The following is a 26528-nucleotide window of genomic DNA, read 5'->3' as shown; positions in this document are numbered from 1 at the left end:
CTGAAATTAGAACATGGCTATTTCAAATCTTATATACAAAGATTTGATGATAGATTTGATTTAATAGAATGCTCATTCTGCAATGCAAATGAGAATTCTGAGTATATTGTAATACACTGTGCATTATACAATAGTCTCAGAGTCAGATTGAAAGAGAAGTACAATCTAAATCAATTAAATATGAGATTCTTATTCTCAACTGAGACAGAAATTAAATACTTAATAGACTTTCTATCAGAAACTCAAGCAGCTATAAGAAAATGACTGAATTCAGAAATATCTGAATATGAAGAGAAGGAAATTGATCAGATATAGTCTGTTAAAACAGCTATATACTATCTTTCAATAATTTATTTCATTACAGTCTCTCATTATTTTACTTTACTTTTTTCTTTCTATTCTTTTCTGTCTATCTATTTAATGTGTCTATCTTTAAGACTGTGTTCTCTTTTCTTTTATCATATCAAATGATTTCAAAGTATCAGAAGATGTTAAAACACTGCAATTTGTAAACAGTTTTTGTATTCTGAGCTGGAATTTTCTGATTTTGCATATCTGAAATTGATGAATGTATAATAGTTAACTGTATAGATATAGGAAAAACTCTGAGAACTTTTAGTTCTCAGGTAGATGTCATAGTCTCTGACTGCATACGTCTATAATTGAAGAATAATAATAATAATAATAATTAACTTCAAGATAGATCTTATATTACATCTTAATATTAGAAAACTTCACTGCTTTTCTTTTTAAAAACACATTCTTATAATCTGTAAAGAGATGTTATATTCATTCATCTTCAATGATAAATACTGCTACTAATCTTGTAGTGAGAGTGATAGCTTCTTCATCTATTCTCAAGTTCTCTGTTACATAGTATATTAACTTTATCTTTTCTTAAGATTCTTCTAATGAAACTCTTCAGATTTCTCTATCACTGTTCTTTATTAGTGAGACAGTACTGTTACACCTGAGTGACTTAGTTAATAAGAGAATTGTTTTCTCTCAATCATAGAAGATCCAGAATGATATTCTTATCTACAATATTAACAGTGTGAAGAAGTTAGATTGGCCATCAGAATCATGAATTTCACATTTGATCTCATTTAATTGAATCTCATACATTTCTTGGCTTGAATCCCGCTGGGGCTAATCATTAAAAAAACATGCAAAGTGACTATATATCAGATCTCAAAATATGACCATGACTTAGAAAAAATAAGAAAGTGATTTCACTTAATCTCATTTACTCTCATTCTTGATATAAAGTTACTATTTTTAGACATTTTAAGGTTTTTTTTAGACTATTTTTAATTTTTTAAAAAGTAACACTTTTTGATAACACTTAAATAAGATTTAAAGTCATTTAAAGCAATAAAAATAATTTAAATTGAGAAGTGAAAATCATAGTCTCATTTGAAAAATGTGATAAGAGTAGACAGTAAGTCTCACTGAGACAGTATGAGACTACTATCTAATGTTAAAACAGTGTAATGAGATCAGTTGAATTGATAATGAGATTATTAAATATTCTGATTCCGGTCTCAGACACAGTTACACAATCAGTCTAGAAGAAGTAAACTACTCTTCTTAAAGATTTTTTCTAAGTCTGTAATCACATACTTTACTTAAATTATACTGAAACAGTGATATTTTATTTTATCAGTAAATTTCATATAATCTGATAAATCTAACTTCTTTCAACTCTTCATTAAAGAAAAGAAATAGAATACAAAGTTAGTATTTCAGAGTTGAGTAGATATCTCACTGATATCTTTTCATTTAGAGTATTTATTATAATTGTAATATAAACTCAGAGATATATAAATTATCAATTCTTTATTTCTTTCTCTTCTTTATCTTTCATGAATAAATTTATCAGAAGAAGAGTTAACTTTAAGATACTGTCTTCTCAGTTTCTTTTCTTCTTCAGCTTCTTTTAATTACTAGTATAGTAATTATTAGCTTCACAGTTAAAATAAAGATTCTTATTAAATCTTTTTTAACATTTCTTCACAGTGAGTAAAGAATTAGAATACTTGAAATTCTTCTTTATATTCTCTATACTGAAGCTGTCACATTACTATTTAAATCTTATTATTAATTACTTAGAAGAGATCTTGTTAGTCTTTTTCTCAGAGTATTAATTACTCAAATAGATTTAGAAAATCATGTTAACAAGCTCAGTATAATTGATTAATAAACTCTAATACTGTAATATCATAGTCTGTATCTTATAAGTCAGCTTTGTGAGATAAAGCTATATCTTTAATTAATTCAAATTATCGGTTAATTTCTTTCAATATTCTTCAAATCTTATATTGAAATTAAAAGAATTCTTATTATTTTATTACTATAATAAGTTGAATCACTGTGCTGCTGTAAAGCTGTAATTGTAGTAATCTTTGATCTGATTCAGTAGAAAGTTCTTGAATTCTTTTCAAGTTATAACAGTATTGATATACTCAAGCTCTCTCTTCTGAATAACTCAAGTAGTTGCAGAGATGTCTTCAAGAAGATTAATAATATATATTACTTATATCTTATAAGTGTTAAACTGACTCAGATTAAGATAGAATTTTTATTTAGAAGTAAAGATAAAGTTATGAAATTCAGATAATATATTTCTATTATAATTCAGAAAATCTTCAATCTTAATCTCTCTATCTCTATAATAGATGTAGAAGTGTAGAGACTGTGATAATAATAGAGCAGTTACTGAGTCTGTGTCAAAGTATACAGTAGATTTAGAAATCTCGGATTTCTGTCAGAGTAGAGATGTACACACTCTAGAGAATAATATGAAGTTTTTCTCAGAGAATGAGATCAGGTCAGTTTCAGCACAGATGTATAAGATTATATTAATTCATTAATAGAGCTTAACTGATTCAAACTTATAATCAGATTAAGTAATTTAAAGTGTAATATAATGAAACTGAAGCAGTGACTAGTTAGCAGTATTATATAGAAGTAGTTATTTAAGAAGCTGTATAAATGAACTTGATTATCTTGCTTGAATAGTGAGCTCATGAGCTACAGAGTTATTATGAGAATATCACAGATATAATACTTAGTATACTAAGAAGATTATATAAGAAATGCAATAACTCTTATATATATTTCAGTAGTGGAAAATAAATTACTGACTTCTTTAATTAGAAGCCAGCATCTAGCTATTCTATATAGATAATGAGTGAATACTTTTCTTCTATTCTATAAGTGAAAATAGCTGAAGTAATACCTCAGCAGTATCTCACTGCTATGAAAGAGTAATCTACTGATCTTGTATAGAAGTGAGATTCTTATATTCATTAATCAGATCTTTCTATATTATAACTGAATAATATTGTAGAGTGATTGAAAACTGGTTTAAACACTCTGTGAAATGAATGAAATCATTCACAGAGAAGTAATAAGCTGTGTGAAACTATAACAGAGTCTTGATACAGCCGCAGATATAACATCTATTAATTCATCAGAAGTTTAAAAAATTATAAATACTATTATTATAACTGAAAACAACATCTTAAAATATATTCATTATAAGTGAGATTTTTTAAATGATGAAAATTACAATTCTGACAGTTAGTTTAGTTCTTAATAATCTTGTTTAATCTGCTAAGCTATTAGCTATTAATCTCATTCTCAGTTTTATATCTATATTTATACCTGTCTTTGCTGCATCTGTAAATTCTAGATCATTGAGTTAACTATTAACTTATTTAACTGAAAGAATATCTGAAAAGCTATTAAAGAAGCTACAGACTCTTATTAAATTATTCTATACTTAAAAGTCAGTCTTATAAGAGAGTTATCAGATTAATATAAAAATTAATATAAATTATAACACTCTTCTTTTATAATTTCATAATACTGTTTTTATAGTTCTCTGTAGCTACTATATTAGAGAAGAACACTCTTTTATTATCTGTATTAATACTCTATATCAGTGTTATAAAGATTGTATCAGTTGTTATTATACTAACACTGAAAGTTACTACTTTTATTATAGAAGTAAGTCACTTTTTAATATAAAATATATCAATTTTAATACAATTAAACTAATAGTTATACATAGTTAATATTAGTAAGAAGAATATTAAAGTAAAAGAAAAGAAGTAGAAGAATAAAAAAAAAAAAAAAGTTAAAAAGAAGAGCTTATTCAAGAAGTACTCTATAACTATAAATACAGAAACTAGAGTCTTGAAAAAACAGAGAGTAAGTATTAAGTCAGTTAACAGTTATAATATTAAGATTTTAACTCTTTATATTGAAAATAAGACTCTGTGTAAGAAAAATACAGCTTTGAAGATTAAATTCAGAACTATTATAAGTCTTCTTTAAATTACTTACACTATTTTTAATAATAATATATAAGCTAGTAGAGTGAGATCAGACAGAGTGAGATATTTTTTATTTTTTTTTCTTACTTAGTTAACTAATACTTTTACTCTGAAAAATAAATCTTTATTTATTTTTACAGTTCTATCTCTTCTATTATTATTAATAATAATCTGTAAAATTAATTTTATAAAGTCTTCTATTTTAAGCTTAGCTCTGTAATATCTTTACATACAGAGACTTATATACATTAAGATATTTTTAGAGTAGATGTATGTAGACTGCTAAGGTAAAAGAGCTTAGTCACTATCAGTACTACTGATAAAAGAGCTGATTAACTCTTAGAACTCTTAACACACTCTCTCAAATCAGCTATTACAGAGTACAGTACTTTTCTCAGTGACTTTTCTCAGTGACTTCTCTTAGTGACTTCTCTTAGTAAACTCACTTCTAGGGCTCAAGGACTCACTTCTAGAACACACTTCTAGAATGTCTCTTGACACTGTTTTAAATATGCAGGGTATTTGTTTGAGATTTATATTCTTAAGTTCATCCTGGGATTGAACCCATGCATGTTGACCACAGCAGGGCTCACGCTAAACAGTCTCATAACCTGTAGGCTACTGGGGCAAAAGAGCTCAGTCACCACCAGCGCTGCTGGTAGAAGGGCCGATCAACCCCCGGGACCCCCAACAGTGTAGCAATCACCAACATACAGGGCATCCGGCCAACAATACACTATTTTTAATGAGATCCACTATTGCGTTCAAAAAGTACGGACGCACCGCACAAGGCCCTAATAATGACATCTGAGGGATCCACCGCTAAACCCTAACAGAGCCTCAGTCTTGGCGAGGCTTGGCAATTACACTGCTGTGCGCCAACGTTCCAAGTCGGCGGGCAACAGAGCTCCCACTCTCCCCGCCGCTGTACATACAGTGTCTCGTTTCCGAACATCATCTGTTGCAATGGCATGGCTTCTAGCTCCGGTTGCGAGACACATCATACGCAGTGGCAGGCCATTGCTCCCACATGCTCAACGGCGATGGGCCCAAGTCCACGACGTGCGGTGTTTAACCACCCATCATGACTCAAACCGAGTGATTGACAGGTACAAGGATAAGTTAGATCGCAAGGCCAAAGAGTAAGTGAACTGTTTTAGACCTCCCAAACTGATATGGTATTTTCGCGAGAGGGACCATTCCAATTCCTGTATACGATCGCTCACGATGTCACCGCCTCTTAAAAGGGAGGGGTATTCTTCGATTTCGTCTCTCCAGGAAGCCTACCAAGATAAAATCAAAGACCTGAAAACGAAAGCAGAGAGGATCCCACAACCTGTCCCATCCACACCACAGAGCTCCAGTGCTAGCCCATGCCCTGAAACACACTCCCCGACGACTGCTAAGTCTACACAGCCCACCGTAGACCCTTCGATCTCGCAAAGTCAAACACCCGGAATAAAACCTTTGTCCTCCTACCTCGACATTCCCAAAATCCTCACGCTTCCTGCTAAAGAAATCGAAACTCTCTGGCGTCTCCGACATGCTGCCAATCCACGATCCATCTGCGCTGCTATCCCGATCGATACTTACCTGCGAATGGTTGACACCGCCAGGGAGAATCCACAGTTTGTTTTACCACTGCCCCGTACCGCGGATAGCGGCCAGCCGGAAGACATGAACGACGGCACTGCGCCAGCAGGCACCACTGAATCAGCAAGCACGGGAGCAGATATTCATTTCCTGCAATGGGCCTTCCACCCTCCTGCCAGCGCCACAACGTCTCCGCCAACGGCCACAACCGTTGATTCTCCACCCACGCTAAATACACATACGTCCACCGTGCTTTTCACACACCTAGCCTCGTACAAACTCCACGGTGCATATTCGCAGCCGCACACAATCATCACCCACCATCTCGACCTTGCAGACAACACCGGCTTGATTCTTATGAACGGGAGCGTGGTCCAGGATCGTGGCGTGTCTGTGGACGAGGCAAAGCTATTGGTGCTGTGGCTACAACGATTTTACGATTGGGGCGTGGATGGAAAACAGGCTGGGAAGAAGGCGGACTTGGTGAGAATGTTTACCCAGGGCGATGTAAATGGATTCAAGCTGGAAGATTTGATGGAAGAGGCTGAGAAGATCTAAATCATCCTTTCATAGAAGTATTATCCCCCCCCCTTTTTATATATATATATGTATATATATATATACAATGAAATTATGTAAGATAAGGAGGAGGAATTCTCCCCCCTGTTCTTTTAGTTACAGGTGTGCAAAATATCTTGGGTCTTAAGCGTGAGGGCGGGGGACTGTATGTAAATGCACATATTCTTACCATAGTTCTTAATAGAAGTTTAGATTACTAGCTGCCTTATTTGGCTCGGTGGCTTGGGATCAAGCCTATGCCTGTTCTATGAGCTTTTTAAAACCTCGGCCAAAGGCACAACGGTGCAGGCTTCGTGTCTGCATACAAACTGTCGCTAGGTACCTTAGTGTTTCGATGGGAAAGGCATGCGATTTGATCCCAGTGACTATCTGTAAAACCGTAGATAGGTGGCACTATACTGCCCCCTGACAAGTTTATATTTTGTGTTGTTGGGAGGGCCAATATTGGAGACGTGCAAAACCTTGAAATTTTTTTGAAAGGGTATCTTAGACATACATGAGAAGAGGATTCAGGCATAAATTGGATGCGATGGGAAAGAGAAATAGAGATAGGATCAAAAAATAAACTAAAAATCATGCCATTATTACAAGAAGCGATGTGGGGGGCAATATGTGTTTTTATATCACATAGGGAAGGGCGCTAGACATAGAAAAGGGGTTCGATCAATCCAACATAGCATTACTGGAAAGCTGTTGAGCATTTGTCTTTCGTGCCTCGTCCGGATAAAGTAGCTGTGCCTTTCGCTACGGGATTGTCTGTTACACCTTGTTCCAGCGAATATTCCCTTCCGCCCAGAACAGCTTTGACGGTATGTAACTGCCATTTCAGGTCCATTCCAGGATGGCCGCACGTTTATATCAGATCGTTAAAAAGAGCAGTTAGGCTAGCTCAATCATCTAGAACGTGATCCACAACAAAAGAGTAGATATAGTCGAAGTACCCCGGTTCCGCAACTGTATCATTATGCTGTCCATTTGGGAAAGTTCGCCAGACTTTTGTACTAGATTTGCAGATCGAAAAAAGCTGGGCCATATGCTCAGGGCTAAGAACAGGCTATACGTTAGAATATCGGGCCTCGTGAATGTAAACATTACTCCGAAATGGGGGAAAGAGGGACATACGGGACAATCTCATCCATGAGCCCACTCAGGAACAGGATCGGGACCTTTGTGATCTTGGGCAGCGTATCCTCGCTAGCCCAGTATTGGTGACAAAGGCGAACAACGTATTTTGCAGCAGGGAAGACACTGAGACGATTATATTTATTAGCAACAAACACTCCTAATACCCCAACAAATAAACGCGAATTATATCATAAAACGCGTTAGAGGAGACAAAAAATAAAAATGAAATAAAAAAGGTTATCGTCACTCGATTCGGTTATATGGCTTTCATACCTTGGGATCATCTTTTGAACGCTCAAGAACGTGTTCTCCAGTATCAATCCTGCTATATCCCCTCGATGTTGATTTTTCGCAGTTAAATCGATCGCGACCGCACCACCAATACTCTGGCCGTAGATTAGAACTTTTGTATCGCTCGTCTCCGCACGCTGCCGTATATAATCCAAACCTGTTTGGGCGTCAATTTTCAGGCCCTGTTCATCCGGAGTCCCTGTCGACTGGCCATAACCGCGATATTCGAGCATGAAAATATTGCAGTTCAGAGACTGCTCCAAGACCTGCGCGATGGGGAGACGGTGGCCGATATTTCCTGCATTACCGTGGAACATGAGGACGGTTATTTTAGGCTTAGAATGGCGCTTATTAGACGGGCGAATAAACAGCGCAGCGAGAGATTCCCCGTCAGGGGTTGGGATTCGAAGGTCCTCGTAGTCGTTCATCCCAAACTCCGACGGTTTAGGAACTTCGGCGCGTGACCCAAGAGGAACATTGCGAGGATAAATTATTTCGCTTGATAGATAGAAGTAACAGTGGTCAGTTAAACGTGCAACGAAGAAAGTAGATATGTGACGGTCATTTACTTTTGCTTGAAATAGAGCATGCCACTGGCGATAATGGCCAGGCCAGACGACGCCAGAACCGGGAGTCTGAGAAACTGCACCACATTCCCAGCCATTGTACTAAAATTCCAGGATGGTGGTGGCGGTGGGGAGTCTGCCATATCTGTCTCGCCCTCTCCGGGGAGCGTATATGGTTGGTTTCAGTGACAGTTGAGCTTGGTGTAGGAATCGTGATTAGCCAGGGGTGCGTGGGGAGGCGGGCCTAGTAAACATGGGGCAGTCTGGGAAGTCACCTCGGGCCAAAACAGCCGCACACAAGGCATCTGGGAAGAGAAGGCGGAGGCAAACGGATGCAACTACGGTTTACGCAGTACACAAACAAGACATAATTAGGGAAGACGATGACCTCGCCTCAAGATACGCAAAATAGACTGGATATTTTTGAACGCCTCTTCTGGCTATCCTCTCCGGTGTTGAGATTCCCGTAGAGTTTACCGCAGTAAGCGCGTTAGCCAATTATAATAGCCGGGGATCAGCCAAGTGCCAAGGCCATTCCCGATCGGGCGACACGCGTTGGACCTTGCTGCCTCAAGTAATAACCATCAATCACCATTTTCCCTCTCAACATCACAGACAATCAGGACTGCGCTCAGAGAAATTTCGCCAACAGCTTCATTTCAACTCGCATAACTCTTTCTCGGGTATTGAACGACCTCATCGACCTCTTTATCTCTCTTCCCAGCTCCACGCTTCCCGTCGCTTGACACTTTATTCTTGCCAGTCTCCCACTCCGAGCTCCTGCTACATTCAGGTTAGCTACAATGGTTGCTCATGGAGTTACTGGGTGTTTGGGAGAAGGTTAGTGGTTGTTGAATTGAGGTCGACTATTTTCTGTGAAATTGGAACTGACGATGGTACAGATGGGATCCATATTGACATGAATCATCTCAAGGAAGGAGAGGTCAAGTAAAGGATACCGCCCTCCGTTTCCCTCGATTGTCCTGGTCGTAGGCTAGCTAACCAACCCTTCTTCTCGTAAAATAATAGTCTTGGTACCTCAATGTGAGCTCTTGTCCTACCTATATACCGGCAGTCGTATGTTTTGAAACACTAATCGCAGTTCGAGCAAAGCATGGCAATCAACTTCAAGGACGGCGTTATTCTCGGGGCTGATAGTCGGACGACTACTGGAGCTTATATCGCGAATCGCGTCACAGATAAGTTAACACAGGTGCACGATACCATCTGGTGCTGTCGGTCAGGATCTGCTGCGGATACACAAGCTATTGCCGATATTGTTAGTTACCACTTAGGAATGTACGGTGTCGTCAACCAAGAACCCCCAACAACCCAAACCGCTGCTGCGTTGTTCCAGGAGCTTTGTTATGACAATAAAGACATGCTCAGGTAAGTAAATTTTCCTTTACCGCTTAGTATATTCTTTATCGCCTTCCGTCTTCTATCTCAAAGTTGTTCGCCCATACTAATCGTGTCGTTTAAATATCTAGTGCGGGAATCATCATCGCTGGCTACGACCCGCGACATGGAGGACAGGTATACTCGATACCGCTGGGTGGCTCTCTGCACAAGCAATCATATGCCATTGGTGGTTCCGGCTCAACGTATATCTACGGCTACTGTGATGCGAAGTGGCGGGAGGGAATGACTGAGGAGGAGGGGATCGAGTTTGTGAAGACCTCACTGCAAGAAGCAATAAAATGGGATGGCAGTTCTGGCGGTGTGATCCGTATGGTGGTGTTGACAGCGAAGGGCGCAGTACGACACTTATACCTTCCGGATAACGGATATACAGGCCCGGGGTCGAAATGAAGATCGTAAGAGCGTTGTTTTTCTGTTTGTTTGCCTTTGGACCCGGCTCCCCCATGTTCCCATATATTTATCCCTTCATACTCATCCGTAGGAGGTGGTATGTTGGAAAACCCATCTAGATGAATCAGCTCTTTTCTGTGTTTTTACTGTTTCAAACTTAACATCTATACAGTACATTAGAGAAGAGTTTTGGCAGAATACCAGGGGACCGACGCATTGCCCATGGATACAAATTAATTTTCGTCACCCCTGGTAAGATTGTACAGTACATACATCATACATACACGGTAAAAGGCTACCTAGTGGGAAAGGTATTCAACAAATAAGTTCTTTGGAGTGGGGTGACCTGACTGCATCAAGAACCCACATCTATTGCTACGGTAGTCTATTGATATGTGTCAAATTGGTATTTTATACTAGTGTTACAAGGAGCACACATTAATGATACTGAGTTGTATTAAGAATCAAGATCTCCTCATTGGAGATTGTATGAAATAATGACCCATATCAGTGAAGAGCTCTCAACCTGAAACAGTCTCTATCCTCCGGCCAGTCTTCAGGGGAATGTATATTCAGGGGTGTCTATGCTCAGAGGTCTCTATACCCGGGGCCGCTCTATACACAGGAGGCCTTCATACAGCAGATGAACTTCAGACCTATATTGATTCTTTGAGTCAAGATTCAGAGATTCACTATAGAGCTTAGTGAGACATTGGCAATCTTCTCATACAGTATCAGAAGCATGAAGAGAATGAAATAGCAGCTTTGTATAAGTGAATAAAGATAAAAGGCAGCATGATATTGTAGTGAGAATACCAGCGCGGTCAAATAATTCACTATAGCACTATCTAGTATGAATGGACACAAATCTTGATGAATGAGAATGGGAGTGCGCGCGCGATCCTTTTTCATATGTGATATGAGGGCCTGTTTGATGTGTATGTGTGTACTCATTCTTTTTGTACAGATCTTCACTTTTTTTAAAAAGTACAGCTTATCTCAGCATACTCAGCCTCTCTTCTCAATATTTTCAGATTAGTGTGACTAATTAAACTTCTTTAGACTTCTGTCAAGTCCTGCTAACTTCTGAATCAATAAGAGACTTCACACATGCTTATAATCTAATATCTCATAGAGAGTCTGAGAAGAAATAGTTTCATTATATATAAAAAATCAACTTCACTTATATAAAATATTTAATTAACTTCAGAATTATACATCTACTCTAAATATCTATCTAATTATTATTAAACTAATATTTTTTAAATTCTCAGTTATTCTGCTATTATCTCTACTATTTTACAACTTACTATCTCTTCTTATCATATTACAATCATTGATAAAAGACAGCATGTCTTTTGAATCTTAAGATACTTAATATCAGATATACTTCAGTTAATATTTTTTATTACTTAAAGATGAATTCTCTCTACAATCACTACAGTCTTTTAATAATATAGATGATGAATATAATATATTAGATAGTGACTTAACAGAGCTTGAATCTATTAATACTTCTTCAGAATTTGAGATCACTGATACTAATATCAATATCTTATAAGCTTATTTATAATCAAATCACTGTGATTCACAGTATCTGTCTATAATATCTTATAACTAGCAGAAAAGACAGTTGAAATTATCTTATATTATTAGAATATTACAGTAAAATAGTTGAAAAATAAAGATTTTTATAGAGACTTAAATTCAGAGTTCTAATATCTTAACTTATTAATAATACAGTACTTCTATAAAGTAGTAAAATATACTATATTCAGTACTTTTCAAGACAGAAATATTCAATGATAATTAATATTATACTATTTTATTTAAATAGAAGCTGAAATATCTTATTAATACTCTTTTCTTTATAAAATTCAATCAAAATTCTGATCTGAATATCATTAACTTTCAGACTGTTTTTAAGATTATTCAGACTAATATACTAATCTGATTTAATCTACTTACTTCTGTTCTAAAAAATAAATATATTAATTAAAAGAGCTATGAATGAGACTCAGATAAAATAACAGCTATTAAATAGCTATTTATTATTATAAGTATTATATATTACTCTTATTTCTTAAAAAACTCAAACTTCTTCAGCTCTATTCTCTCTGTATATTTTTATAGCTCAGAAGTAAAATAATAAGTAATAGAAATTATTTCTGACTTTGAACTCTGTCACAGCTATATAATAGAAAATAGATTAATAATAAAAATTGTTAAATAAGAGAAGATATAACTTAATATTCTTAACTTATTAATATTTCTATCTAATATCTTAAACTTCTAGTAATCTCTGATAATATCTGTTATTTTCTGATATATTCTTTAAACTTTTATTAACTTCTGAGTCAATCACTTGACTAATTCTTACTATTAGATTAAACTTCAGCAGCTTATTAAAGATTCTTAAGTCATTATAGTCTATGATAATATGAACTTTAAGAAGACTGTATAAGATGAGATAATTAGATACAATGATTTCATAACTACTATAACTACTACTACTGTGATTATTTTCTTCAATATTTCAGAAACTGATCTAACTCAGATTATATATAATTTCATAAGACTATTAATACTGTAAGAAATCATTGATGCATCTGATATAATAGATAATAATAATACACTTCAGAAGTAAATAATATCATATCTTATTTTAGATACTGTTCAAAAGATTTATAATAATAAGATTAAAAGTATTTTCAGTACTGTAAATAATTTATTATCTTAAATGTCTGTTATTAATACACTTTCTGTGTATAGAATGTATTTTCAGCAGTTGAGTACTATTTTTGAAAATGAGAGTACTATTGTAAGAACTATGAGAGTTTATAAGAAGATATTTAATAATTTTCTTAATTTATTAAGAGATTATACAGTATTTTTAACTCATCTCTTTTCAGTGTATGAAGATACTTTAATTATAAAACTTATTCAGTCAGTCAAGATAAAGTAGTTAAAATCTACAGATATCTTTGAACAGTATAACTGAGTTTATTCTATTTCTGAATAATTTCATATTTAAATAAATCTACTCTTTATTATTATCTATACTTATTTTGAAGCTGAAGTCTCTGAGAAGACTCATCACTATATTCAGTCTGATCTTACTTATTAAAACTGAAATTCTATGACTATTATTAATTCAAAATATTATCTTCTTAAGTCAGTGATTTCTCAGAGCTTCATATCTCAAAGTCTTACTCTATTTTATACTATTATATAATATTAAGATTATTCAGTTAGCAATCTTGAGCACTCAGAAGATATTAATTCTATTATATAATAGCTTAGTTCTTCACAGTATCTTCAGTTTATTAAAGATATATATATCAAAACATTTACTCTTAATATCTGAAATGAAATCAACTCTTAAATCTCTTAGCTCACTTAAGATATTGAATTCTGTATCATATATCATCTTCTCTGAGAATGTGAATTATTCATTCAAATATACTATACTGTTAAGTATGATAATATTGAACTTCTTAAGTACTTCATTTCATCTCTGATTATCTTCTTTCTTAATACTGATTAATATAATTATGTCACTGAGATACTTTATTATTTTTAAATACTTTAATCTGTTAAAACTTCTTCTCTATATTAAGTAATTATAACTGTAGATCTTATCAACTGATCTGAAAAACTCAGCTTCTTTAAAGTAATTGATCTAGATATGAAACATCTTAATAATAGCTGTAAGCTAAAGATGAAATACTATAAAAATTCAATAAAGAATATCTATCTTATATTTGATTAAGTCTGTCTGTTAAATACATGAGTTCATCAGCTATAATAGATTTTAAAGTCTATCTTTAAGTATTCACTTACTGAGAAATATATAAATGCTATTACTAAGCTCAAGATATTCTCTACTACTAGAAGTCTGTTAAAGAATGATTATATCTCATCTTAAGATTTACTTTTACTATTAAAGAAATATATATTTGACTTCTTGAATATACTTTTAATTGAAGTGAAAGATCTGAAGAAGAAGATTAAGTATTTTAATTAAATATGAATTCAGTAGCAGTTAATTGCAATGAACTTGAATTTAAATAATATAATTATTAATGCTGAAGTTAAGTCTTATTCTGAGAAATTCAGTGATAATATAGAGTAAGATTCTATTTTTATTAAAAATACACTATCTTTATCTACTGTAAATAATCTATCTGATACTTTGAAAATAATTCTGAAGAAGAATAACTAAAATTAATGAATATACTGAAGATTTACTTACTTCATCTTTATTTAATATACAATGTTACATTTTCACTGATAAATATATTAATAATAGAACTTCTGTATTATTCTGTTAACTTATAAGTCAATTAAATATCAAGATTTAAAATAAATATGACTAACATCTGACAAATTTTATTTTTAAGATATCATTTTTCAATATTAACTAATTTACATTTATAACTGATACTTATAAAGAATATCTGTATAGAATCTTCAATATATTTATCTATATAGATTACTTATTTATTAGAGTTCTACTTAAAATCTTTTTCATAAAGCAGAGCAGTATAAATAAAATAAGAATCTAAATTATCAGAGTACTGCTTCTCAGTGAAGGAGAAGATAATGTCTTTAACAGTAACTGATATGACTGTGTCAGTGAGAATATACTGAGATTCTTGAGCTTGTATTTGAAAATGCTATACTCACTCTTACATATAATAACTCAGCAGTGAGAATAAGAATCTTCAGACTTAACTATCTGAGCTCTTCTCTTCTCAGAGTATACTCAACATTTCTCATTATTCTCTTAATAGACAGTATATCTATTCTTTCTCAGCAGTTGCTTACTCAGCTCTATCTTTATTATCTGATTAATATAGTCTCACATTCTCTACTTCTGTGAAGAGAAGTACTGAAACTTCTTATAAGAGACTGATCATCATTTCTCTGATTTCTGAGACTAATAGAATGATGAGCTCTTACTCATTATTCAATTTCAATTCTGTCTTAACTGACTTGTCAGCTGTGTCTGCTCTTAACAGACACAGCTGACAGACAGAGTGTTGAGAGAGAGAGAGATATTATATGACATTGTTAGCAGTGATAGTGACAGTGAAGAGAAGAGAGTGCTCAACACAGAGAATGACTGAGAGAATGAGAGAGATAAGCTCATCAGTGTAGAGAGTAGAAAGAGTGAGAAGAGCAGAGAGAATTATAATGACTCTGAGAAGAGAGAGAAAAAGCTAATGTGACATGTCAGTGATTGATTCTTTCTCTATCACATATATCTCATTCATATTCATATTACTTACTTAGTTAATTCTGACAGAACTTCTTTCTCTGTCAAGAACAGAGAAGAGAAGAAGCCTGAGAAAGAGAGAGAAAAGTGAGAGTAAGAACTACTATATAATAATATTAGTTTCTTATTCTCTTATCATATTGCACTTATTTAGAGAGAGTTTCTTATATCTATCTGAATAAGTTCAGCTCATTATCTCTGTTCTTTAAAGAAGAAGAAGAAGTCTCAGATACTTTCTCACTCTCATTCTCACAGATGAGAGTAAGAGTGAGAATGAGAGCAGAGAAGCAAGAGTGAGCACAGGCATAAATGCAGAGAGAAGAATTAATTATCAGAGTTAGTATTTCATTTCATTCTCATTATACTTTTTATACTGAATAGATATATACAGTGAGTGATAAACTCTGTCAGAGTAGAGTTATTCACACAGAATAGCTGCAGCAGCAGTAAGTATATTCTTTTTACTGATAAGAAAGCAGAATGAGTGCATCTGTATCAATGTTGCAGAGAGAGAAAATATCATATTGATTTTTTTAAATTATGAAGAAGAAGAAAAGAAGAAGAGAAGAAGAGAAGAAGAAAAAGAAAGAAAAAAAAGATTCAAAAAATATCAGTATAGTATTATTCATTTCTTCTTTAATATAGTGAATTTATCTTCTCACTTATTAACTAATTTAATAGGCTCAGAAGTTCATATAACTTCAAAGAAATTCACAGATGTTTATAAAAGATTAGTGAAGTTAAAAAAAGATCAAAGATCTTATTATCTTGCAGTATCATTTCTCTTGAAGATCTTATTGTTTTACAACATCATTTCTCTTGAAGATCTCATTGTCTTACAGTATCATTTCTCTCAAAGATCTCATCACCTTGTGACTGTGCAATGATCAGCATTTCCTCATTCTCATTCTTCACTAGCAATGAGAAGCTTTACATACTCTTCAAGCTATGTGCTGTTTTCCTCAATCTCATTGATTCAGAAGTTCACAGAACTTTGAAGAAGTTCACTGATATTTATATGAGATTTCATTGACTCAGAAGTTCACAGACCTTTGAAGATCATGATGACTTGAATAGCTGATATCTTCATTCATTTGTGAGCTATGGTTATTATCTCAACTCAGGTGTCACTTCTTATTACTTATTTTACTGTCAGAGACAGAGAGTATGACAATTGTGAAATTTAATAATGCTTTTTTAATTGATCTCATATCATTCATGAATGCTATACTTCTTTTCTCATTCAATGCAGTTACACTTGAACTGCTTTCAGACTGCAGTCTTGAGCATGTGAACTGCTAGAGCAAGATGCTATTTAAAGCTCATTAAGCTTAGAAGAAAATCTTTGACAGTTGTTGAGTCACTTATATAAGCTATATTTGCTTTTTGAAGTGAAGTTCATATCTTTAAGATATCAAGATTTAAGTGAGAAAACAATCTCATTGTTCTGCAGTATCTGAGTTCACACATTGATTATCTTTAAAAGATAGTTTCAGATTAGAAAGAAGCTGAGCTTTTATAATCATTATAGACTCAGAAATCTTTAAGTTATAGTCATTGAGAACTTTATCAGTTGTGTGAGTAAGATTGAATTTTAACTCTTCAACTGCTTTGTAACATTCAATCAGATGTATAACAGCAAATTTGATTATTAATGCAGTTTATAGCTTATTAAGCTTAAAAGAAAATCTTTGATAATCACACAGCAAGATTGAAAGAATAGTATCTTATTAATCATTTAAAATAAAGAAAAAAAGAAAAAGGAAAAGAAAGAAGATATTATGAGAAAAAAAAATAAAAATAAAAATAAAAATAAAAGTAAAAGTAAAAGTAAAAACAGCAATAGTAACAGAATACAAAGCTACTTCTTAATAATTCCTCTATCAATCTTACAGTTAACAGAATTCATCAGGTATAAAGAAAAACTCATTGACAACTTCTTATTGAAAAAACAGCTTATATTATACAAGTTAACATTGTGATCTATACTGATAATAATCTGAAGATCTTCTTTAACAAATGATTTCAGTGTATAATCATGATAGAATCTGATCAATCAGTTGTTTATCATCAGCATGCTTCACAACTTCTTCATAATATGATAATAATCATAATCATCTCCTTACTTACAACACATCATCTTCTGTGATCTTCTAATAAAATATTTCATAATAATATAAGACTCTCTGAGAATCTATAATAATATCTGTTAATATCTAAGCTTTCTCTAGAAATATAGTGAACATACAGCACAGTATATTAAATCATGAAAATGACAATTATTACATGTCTTTCTAACATCAGAAATAATATATTTACACAACAGCTTAAATTCAGTTATACAGAGACAGCATGCACAGATCTTCTCAGGCTTTATTGTATAGTAAGTGTTATAATGAGCTTTAAGAATAATGAACTCAAGCTCATAAGTAGATATTATTGTTTGACTAAACTGTTTAGTTAGAGATTGATTTATATATTATCTATGATTAAGATTTAACTTACTTTCATTGTATTGAAGAACAGATGAGTGAGTCAAGAAGTAGAAGCAGCAGCAGAGACAGTGACAGATAGTGTGACAGAGGGATGTTCACAATGATAAGTAAGTAGATTATTACTGATTGAAAGAAAGATGAAGAAAATAAAGTAAGAAGCTCATATTTATACTTACAATATAAGTAAATAACACATAAGTAAGTTAATAATATCTAGATAAGTATATTTCTATTCACTTCTATAACTCTACAATTCATGATTTATTCAGAAGTTAGTAGAAGTTATTAGAAATTATAAGAAGTTTACAGAAGATTTATTACAGAAGATATCTAACTACTTAATAGTATTATTTTCTATAGAGAAGTTGTCTCTTTCTCTGTAAGAAGAAGTTTAAACATGATTAAAATGAGATATCTTTATGAATACAATATCTGTGTTTGTATTTCATTCATCAAATAATGTTTATTTGTGAGGGATTTGAATATCAATACTATTATTATTACTTCACTGCTTGAATGAAGTGTTAACTTGAGCAGTTATAGAGACATGAACTCATAAACTTGAAGAAGAATGAACTCAGAGACTTGAAGAAGAAGTGAACTGCACAGTAGTGAAAACACTGATAATAGATATAACTAGAGTAGTAGAGACTTCAGTAGCAGTAACAGCAGCTGAAAGAGCTGTAGAGATCTCAGTGAAGATCTTATTAAGTTACTATACTCTTTTTACTATATATTGAGTAGTTATCTGAGCCAGATTATTGTCTTTCATATATCATGCAGCTGTGAGCTGCTGAGCTGCTATCATTTCACTGATTGAATTACTACTTGATATTTCAGTAGATACTGCTATCTCTACTGCTCTCTCCCTGTTTCTGATTATCTGATATTAATGTCTTTCTATGAGAATAGCTTCATACACTTTATTTACAGCTGCAATTTGACTTGACAGAAAGCTGTGAAACTGATCTTCAAATTTATCTTAATAGCTTCAAGTCTGAAGAAGATTAATAGCATCATATAATTCATTTCAATTGAATTCAAAGATAGATATCTTCTGATGAAAAAGAGCAGCTATCTGCCACTGACATTGAGTAGATATAAATTATGAAGCTGATACTGAAAAGTCTTGATTATAATGATACTGTTTCTTCACATATTTAATACATCAGTTCTTAAGTTCTGACAGCAGAATGACACTGTGACTATTATCTTGAGATGTCTTGATAATGTTTGTAGTGAGTGATTGTTTAAATATAGATATACAGCTTGAATTGCATCTACTGCAGTATTTCTTCACAGAAGTATTCATTCTATTCATATTAAATGAGAGTCAATTCTTCTCAAGATAGATCAGAAGAGCTTTTCAGTAATATGAATCATTGATAATTCTCTTTCAGTTAGTAAAGAGATTGACTTATCTTTGTATTTCATTCTCTATTCATGTCTTCACAGTGATTATTCTACATTGACTTTGACTCTGACTTATCATATTTGATGCAATACTTTCAGCATCAGATATATTCTTTAAGTTCATGAAGTGTGATAGCTGACTGATCTGATATTGAGTTCTTTGCTAAGATCTTTATTTTACTGATAGTTAAGAAGATTGAACAGCTTTCTTTTTATAATCTTCAGAGTCAAATGATCAGTAGAGAAGAAGAATTAAGATATAGCTTTTTCAATCTGATTCATAACTCTCTTACTCACATCATTGTTAAATATCTATAATATTATCTCTCTTAATAGAAAATCTTCATACAACAGTATACTTGACATCTGAAATATTTATACTTATACTCAGTGACATTGTTATTATCATGATTTATATTTTCAATGTTAATTTTATAAACTTCTCAAAGTGAATATTCTGATTCACTTCAGACACTTAAAATATGAAATACTGAATAATATCATTAATGAAAGAGATATCAGTATTATTAATATTCTATCTATTATTCTGACAGATCTAAAGAAGTATTAATTGAAAATATTATACTGCTTATTGAATCTTGACATGACTGTTAATAAAGATAATAATCTTTAAAATATATTAAGATATGATCTTTTCATTCATATCAATAGTCTTATTCAATAAAAAATATAATATATTATAGAATACAAGTTTACTGTATGAAATCAGATATACACTGATAAAGATATCAGAATAGTTAATAGAAGTTTGAATAATCTAAGTCTGTCATGAATTTATATCAATAGAATGAAATTCAGTTTCTTGAAGAATGATATTCTCAGCTTTACTGCTGAGAATTGTAGAACAGTCAAATCAGATAATATTCTTATAAAGAAGTAATCTCAGATATCTCAGTCTGATAAACTGACTATGAAATTAACTTCACTATATGATAAGATGATACTCATTGATAGTTATAAGCTTAATCTTTTCTTATAAAGTAGAGTCTTGAAGAACATGCTGAAATCATTTATAAAGAGCTTACTCTGAACTGAGCAGTATATATGTATACTCACTCTGTTGAATATATTTAAGTAAGTCTTCTTATCTCTGAAGATTATCAGCACTGATCAGATAAGAATTGATACTGAGAAACTATACTATATCTCTTATTTACTGATTATCAAGCTTGTTTAAAGAAATCAGTTGAATGATTATCTTTTCTGTCAGAATTGTATAGAATTGAAGAATAAGACTCTTTTCATAGTCAGTTCTGATAATGAATAAAGTGTTACTATATTCATATATTATGTACTGAAGTATACAGACTTATTCTATACATAACTGAAGAGTACACTCAGAATCTGAACACAGATCTTGAAGTATTTATTGAAGATAATACTGAATAATATTCTATTGCTTATTAATACTATCTGATTCAGCATAGCTTATAATAAGTTATGATATATCTTTAATATTCATTGAAAGTATTTACTTTAATAATGACTTTTGAAGCTATTATTGTAACTGACTTACACATTTTCTTTAATCTCTCTTGATTATATTTGATGTAGTTGATGAAATATTGTCTGACTCAGCTGTTAAAAAGAAGTATTATATAATTGATTCAGAAGTTATCAGAAGATTTCAGAAGTTATCAGAAGTTATTACAAGTTAATATACTGTATAAGATTATCAAGAAATCAGAAGTTATCAGAAGTTATCAGAAGTGACTGAAAAATATACTCAGTACTTTAACTATAGTCTCTGATAACTGAATAGATGTTTTAATGAAAAGATCAAGATGTTGAATAACTAGATATAATCATGATTGAAAAATTAATAAATTATTCTTATATTTAAAATCATAGTAGCAGTTTTCAATATAACACTTTATACTCAGAATATATATATTTTCAGATAAAAATTATATCAATTAACAGAAAATTGAAAAATTAATTCTTTAAGATAGTAGAGAAATAATCTATAAGTGATATTATACAGTGATTCTATCTTAAATATTATGATTAAAGTAAATCATTTCTGTGTTACTAATAAATAGAAACTGTTTTTTCTCAGACACTTTATGAAGAGTTTGCTGAGAATATTTCATTTAGATTTAGTGTAAGTTCTGTGACAGTTGATTAACTCAGATGTTAGCAGGACTTGACAGAAAGTAGCAGTAGTTCAGATTGAGTTAGCTCAGAGTGAAGTGACTGAGTTTACTGAGATAAAGTACAGTCTTAATATCATAACTGTTTGATGAATAGAGGGTCTGTACTAATAATACAGCTGCTTTTTACAAAGTACAGATGAAAATGATCAGATGTTCAGTGAATTAAGTGACTGTACTTACATCTCTTGTCAAGATCTTATGAATAAGTAGTATTTAACTTTAACAGTGTATAATTAGACTGACTGTGTCACTATTATTATTATTATTATTCTTTCATTATACTCATATGCAAGCGGAGCTTATGATGAGTCCTTGCGTGATGTTAAATACAGGTCAAGTGTTGGTTATACAGAAGGAAATACAGGTATTGAGACCACGCCAAGATAACAAGAACATAGGAAATACAAAGAAGTGACAATTAGATACATGCGATAATAACTTCCCAGCCCAGGAACATAGAGCGATTTATTGAAGTGATTTGTACACCTCTGTATTTATTAAGAACCTGAGGTGCTTGAGTTCCGGATTTAATGTATCCCTTGCGGGTTTTGAACCCACACACCTTGATTTCCCACGCCAAGGCGCTACCGGGTGGCCGCATTAACCATTCAGCCACCGGGGCTGACTGTGTCACTATGTCTAAGATCAGAATCAGAATATTTGATAATCTCATTATTAATTTAATTAATCTTATTACACAGTTTCAAGATTAAATAGTAGTTATATACTATCTTAGTAAGACTTACTGTCTACTCTTATTACATTTTTTAAATAAGATTATAATTTTCACTTCTCAATTCAAATTCTTTTTATCACTTTAAATAACTTTAAATCTTATTTAAGTATTATCAAAAAGTGTTACTTTTTAAAAAATTAAAAATAGTTTAAAAAAACCTTAAAATGTCTAAAAATAGTAACTTTATATCAAGAATAAAACTAAATGAAATTAAATAAGATTACTTTCTTATTTTTTCTAAGTTATAATTTTATTTTAAGATCTGATTATGATAAGCTGCGTCTGCTTAATTATATAAACTATTTCATTAAACTTCATAGATTTCACTAAAAGCTCTGATTCTCAGTTATTAATTCTTAGCTGAAAAACTTATAAAATTTCTATTCCTCTGCTCTGAAGCTTTATTATATATACAGAAACTCTATTCTTTCACTTTGAAGCTTTATTATATACATGTATAAATATTCACTCTGATTACTGAGTTCAGCACTTTCTATTTTTTTCTTCTCTAATGTTTTTCACTTTGTTATATAAGATCTATAAATATTACACGGATCTATTTAATGTAGATCTCTTACACTTGAAAAATATTCATCATCTTCTCATTAGAAATAATTATTCATGTTTATTTTCTTCTTATTAGAAACAATTACTTATTAATATATCTGAACATGTAATAATGTGTAAGAAATAGAGAAATAATCAATCAGTTAAGCAGACACTGAGTCTTAATTAGTTAAGTATCTACTGAGTCTGTAGATAGAAGCCTACTTATCAGTCACTCTAACTCTGTAACAAGATCTCATCAAGAGAATAAGAGAATATTAGTGAAGAACTCAAGAGTTCTGACATCTTAGATATATAAGATATTCATATAATTACACTTTCAATTTCGAAGAATTCTCAAACATAGATATTATATATTTTCGAAGAATTCTCAAACATAGATATTATATATCTGATAAATGATATAACTATATCTAATAATAATATAAGAGAACTTCTAAACATGAGTATAGACACAGTATTACAGTGACTCTGAGTAATGTTAGAATTGCAATAACAATAAATAGCTGATATGTATATGACTTAATAACATTAATATGAGGAAATTCAATGACTAACTTAATAAGAAATCACTGCACAGACAATTTCAATATCAACTGAATCAGATATGAATATACAAGTGCTGAAGAAATGTCTAAATATCTCTGTATATTTTGATGCATCTGACCTCACTCTCTACTTATCATGAAGGTTGGAAATGCTTGTGAAACTAAGTGTGTTTAAAGATGTCATTGATTCATTAACTAATCAAGATGAGTATATCAATAAATAATTAAAGAATCATGTGAGACAGAAGTTTCATTTATAAATGAAGACATACAAAGCAGTATTATATACATCTGATAATATTATCAGACATCTCAATGTTCGGTTCTAAGACACTGCTATGCAATAGAAGGTATTAGATTGATTATAGAGTCTCTGACAGAGAAATACTTCTCTCACAACAATTATCTCTGATTTTAATATCAAGATTCTAGAAGCAGATAATCAATCTTGAAAGAATTAAATGAAGACTAACATGCTTAAGAAGACACTAACTTTCAAACTTCTACAGACTCTTATAAGTGTAGATGAAGATCAGACTTATGAAGGGTTCTGCATACAACTCTGAATATTAAATAACTATCTTATCAAGCTTAAGAATATACAGAACAGTGATAGAAGATGTTACATCTCAGTCACTTATACATCTGTATCAAAGCATAACAATGCAGATGTCATGAATTGAGTGAACTCAAATGTCTATGCATAAACAAGACTCTTTATTATCTAAACAAGTTTCTATGTCTCTGAAATCACTCTCAAAGAAGTTGCTAATCAATGTCAATATGAGATATGTATCAACAATAACTGCTCAGAATACATTACTTTCATCTGTGAATGAGTCTAGATGCCTTCTCATTTCAAGAATAAATCAGTGTCTGTTCACATTAATTATATTACATTAGAGAAAGATTCAGAACATAACTATGAGAATATTGTGATAAAAGAGGAAAAAGATTAGCTTCCGTTTAAATTCGCAAGCAGAAGCTTGAAGAGGTTGAATGTGAATAATTTGAAGAGAAAATGACAATGAATGCAATTCTTGTATCTACTATAAGAGATAACATGTAAAATATAAAAGTCATGATAGACTGTGATCTATGCTATTATATAATGATTAAATCTTCAGTTATAAGATATTATAATCTTTAGTATATTCTCTTATTAAAACTCTGACTTCTTACAGAATTTAATGATTTAAAAAACAGTCACATCTGTTACATGATAAAACTAAACATAAATAGAAAAGAACATCAATATGAAGATACTTATGTATATAAAGTTAATAATCATGACTATAATCTTATACTATAACTTGTCTAAGTATCTGAATAAGATATCTGATTGAATACTTAAAACAGGAGATTAATATTTCCTAATAATGATAGAATTCACAAAGATGATATTTACAAGACTATAGATCTTATACAGATCTCTGTCAATACTTATAAAATGCTCTGAAAAAGAAGTTATCAATGAGACTGCTGATAAAGTTACTGATAGCAAAACTATATAATAATTTATTTCATCAGTCTGATTAATATTAAGAAAGCTCTAGAGAAGTTATTCTGTACTATAATAACAGATTCTTATACAAAACTCTCTCAATAATATCATAAATATTTAGATGTCTTCTAATAAGATAATATTACAAATATATCTCTCTTACAAGACTCAGAAGTGAATCATAGTATCAAGTTAGAAAAGAAGAATAATAAGAATCTCAAATGATTATAAGACTCTCTTTATAATATATCTTGAGATGAACTTCTTCTTCTTCAGAAGACACTTAATAATCTGTTGAATAAGAGATTTATATATATTAGTAAGTCTTATGCTACAGCTTCTATTCTCTTTGTAAAGAAATTAGATAAAGAACTCTGATTCTGTGTGAATTATTAAGGTCTGAACAGATTGATAAAGAAAGATTATTATATCTTATCTCTTATCAATGAAACTCTAGCATATATTAAATGAGCTTAATAATTTACAAAGCTAGATATCATTACTGTATTTCATAAGATTCATATTACTGAAGAAGATGAATAGCTTACAGTATTTTATACATGTTATAATCTTTTTGAATGAGTAGTCACACTCTTTGAACTGACTAATGCTCTCAGTATATTTCAGAAGTATATTAACTGAATACTCTGAGATTTTCTTGATAAGTTTGTATCTGTATATCTTGATAACATTCTCATCTTCACTGATGAATTCAGAAAGAAATATCAGAAATATATGTGAAGAGTATTACAATTGTGACGGGCTGCGCCCGATCAATTATATAGACTATTTCATTACACTTCATAGATTCTTCTGCTTCACTCTCGAACATGTACACTCTGATTCTCAGCCAAGCTTGATCACTGATCCTCAGCCGCTATGAACGCGTATAAATATTCACTTCAATCACTGATTCTCACACTTTCTCTTTCTTTTCTTCTCTAATGTTTTTCTCTTTGTTATATAAGACCTATCAATATAATACTGATCTATTCAGTGTAGGCCTCTTACACTAGAAAAATGTTCATTGTTTTCTTATTAGAAATGATTATCCACGCATCATCTTCTCATTAGAAATGATTATTCACTGAGATATCTGAACATGTAACAATGTGTAAGAAATAGAGAAACAGTCAAACAGATAGAAGCTTGCTCACCAGTCACCCTGGCCCTGCAACAAGATCTTACAAAGAGAGTAAGATTTTACAAGAGAATGTCAGTGAAAGACCTGAGAGTTCTCACACTCAGATGTATGAGATACTCATATGATTACACATTCAACAATTGATACAATCATGTCTAACAATAATATGAAACTTATGAATGTGAGTATAGAAGTGATATCACAGTCACTCTAAGCAATGTTGAAATTACAACAATAATAAATAGCTGATATGCATGCAACTCAACAACATCAATATGAAGAGATTCAACAATTATCATAATAAGAAACTCATGCGATTCCAACATCTACAGAATTGAATACAAAAGTGCTGAA

At 31.7% G+C, this 26528-nt stretch overlaps 3 protein-coding genes across 3 annotated transcripts; 2 read left to right on the top strand and 1 right to left on the bottom strand.

Moving 5' to 3' along the window:
* Window positions 1-4814: 4814 nt before the first annotated feature.
* On the top strand, window positions 4815-7168 carry BDBG_09071 (ATP synthase mitochondrial F1 complex assembly factor 1). Its single transcript, XM_002620535.2, has 2 exons — window positions 4815-5485; window positions 5591-7168. The coding sequence occupies exons 1-2, from the start codon at window positions 5310-5312 to the stop codon at window positions 6492-6494; spliced, it is 1080 nt and encodes a 359-aa protein (XP_002620581.1). The 5' UTR covers window positions 4815-5309; the 3' UTR covers window positions 6495-7168.
* On the bottom strand, window positions 6711-9335 carry BDBG_09070 (BEM46 family protein). Its single transcript, XM_031723857.1, has 4 exons — window positions 8501-9335; window positions 7914-8429; window positions 7638-7763; window positions 6711-7558 (listed from the first exon to the last, which is right to left on the bottom strand). Exons 1-4 carry the CDS (start codon window positions 8638-8640, stop codon window positions 7405-7407), a joined length of 936 nt encoding a protein of 311 aa, XP_031581202.1. The 5' UTR covers window positions 8641-9335; the 3' UTR covers window positions 6711-7404.
* On the top strand, window positions 8845-10912 carry BDBG_09069 (20S proteasome subunit beta 1). The gene is made up of 5 exons (XM_002620533.2): window positions 8845-9337; window positions 9400-9445; window positions 9527-9541; window positions 9611-9886; window positions 9988-10912. The coding sequence occupies exons 1-5, from the start codon at window positions 9301-9303 to the stop codon at window positions 10307-10309; spliced, it is 696 nt and encodes a 231-aa protein (XP_002620579.2). The 5' UTR covers window positions 8845-9300; the 3' UTR covers window positions 10310-10912.
* The last annotated feature ends 15616 nt before the right edge of the window (window positions 10913-26528 follow it).

This window comes from Blastomyces gilchristii, assembly GCF_000003855.2.
Source record: "Blastomyces gilchristii SLH14081 genomic scaffold supercont1.34, whole genome shotgun sequence".
NCBI lineage: Eukaryota > Fungi > Ascomycota > Eurotiomycetes > Onygenales > Ajellomycetaceae > Blastomyces > Blastomyces gilchristii.
This window is presented reverse-complemented; position numbering and strand designations above follow the sequence as displayed.

Coding starts and splice junctions, on each gene's coding strand:
- BDBG_09071 (XM_002620535.2), top strand. CDS start 5,310: ATGGCATGGCTTCTAGCTCCGGTTGCGAGACACATCATACGCAGTGGC. Junction 5,486..5,590: donor TTAGATCGCAAGGCCAAAGA/GTAAGTGAACTG, acceptor GCCTCTTAAAAG/GGAGGGGTATTCTTCGATTT.
- BDBG_09070 (XM_031723857.1), bottom strand. CDS start 8,640: ATGGCAGACTCCCCACCGCCACCACCATCCTGGAATTTTAGTACAATG. Junction 7,764..7,913: donor GTTCAAAAGATGATCCCAAG/GTATGAAAGCCA, acceptor TAATCGTCTCAG/TGTCTTCCCTGCTGCAAAAT. Junction 7,559..7,637: donor CTCATGGATGAGATTGTCCC/GTATGTCCCTCT, acceptor GCCTGTTCTTAG/CCCTGAGCATATGGCCCAGC.
- BDBG_09069 (XM_002620533.2), top strand. CDS start 9,301: ATGGTTGCTCATGGAGTTACTGGGTGTTTGGGAGAAG. Junction 9,338..9,399: donor TACTGGGTGTTTGGGAGAAG/GTTAGTGGTTGT, acceptor ACGATGGTACAG/ATGGGATCCATATTGACATG. Junction 9,887..9,987: donor GACAATAAAGACATGCTCAG/GTAAGTAAATTT, acceptor TTAAATATCTAG/TGCGGGAATCATCATCGCTG.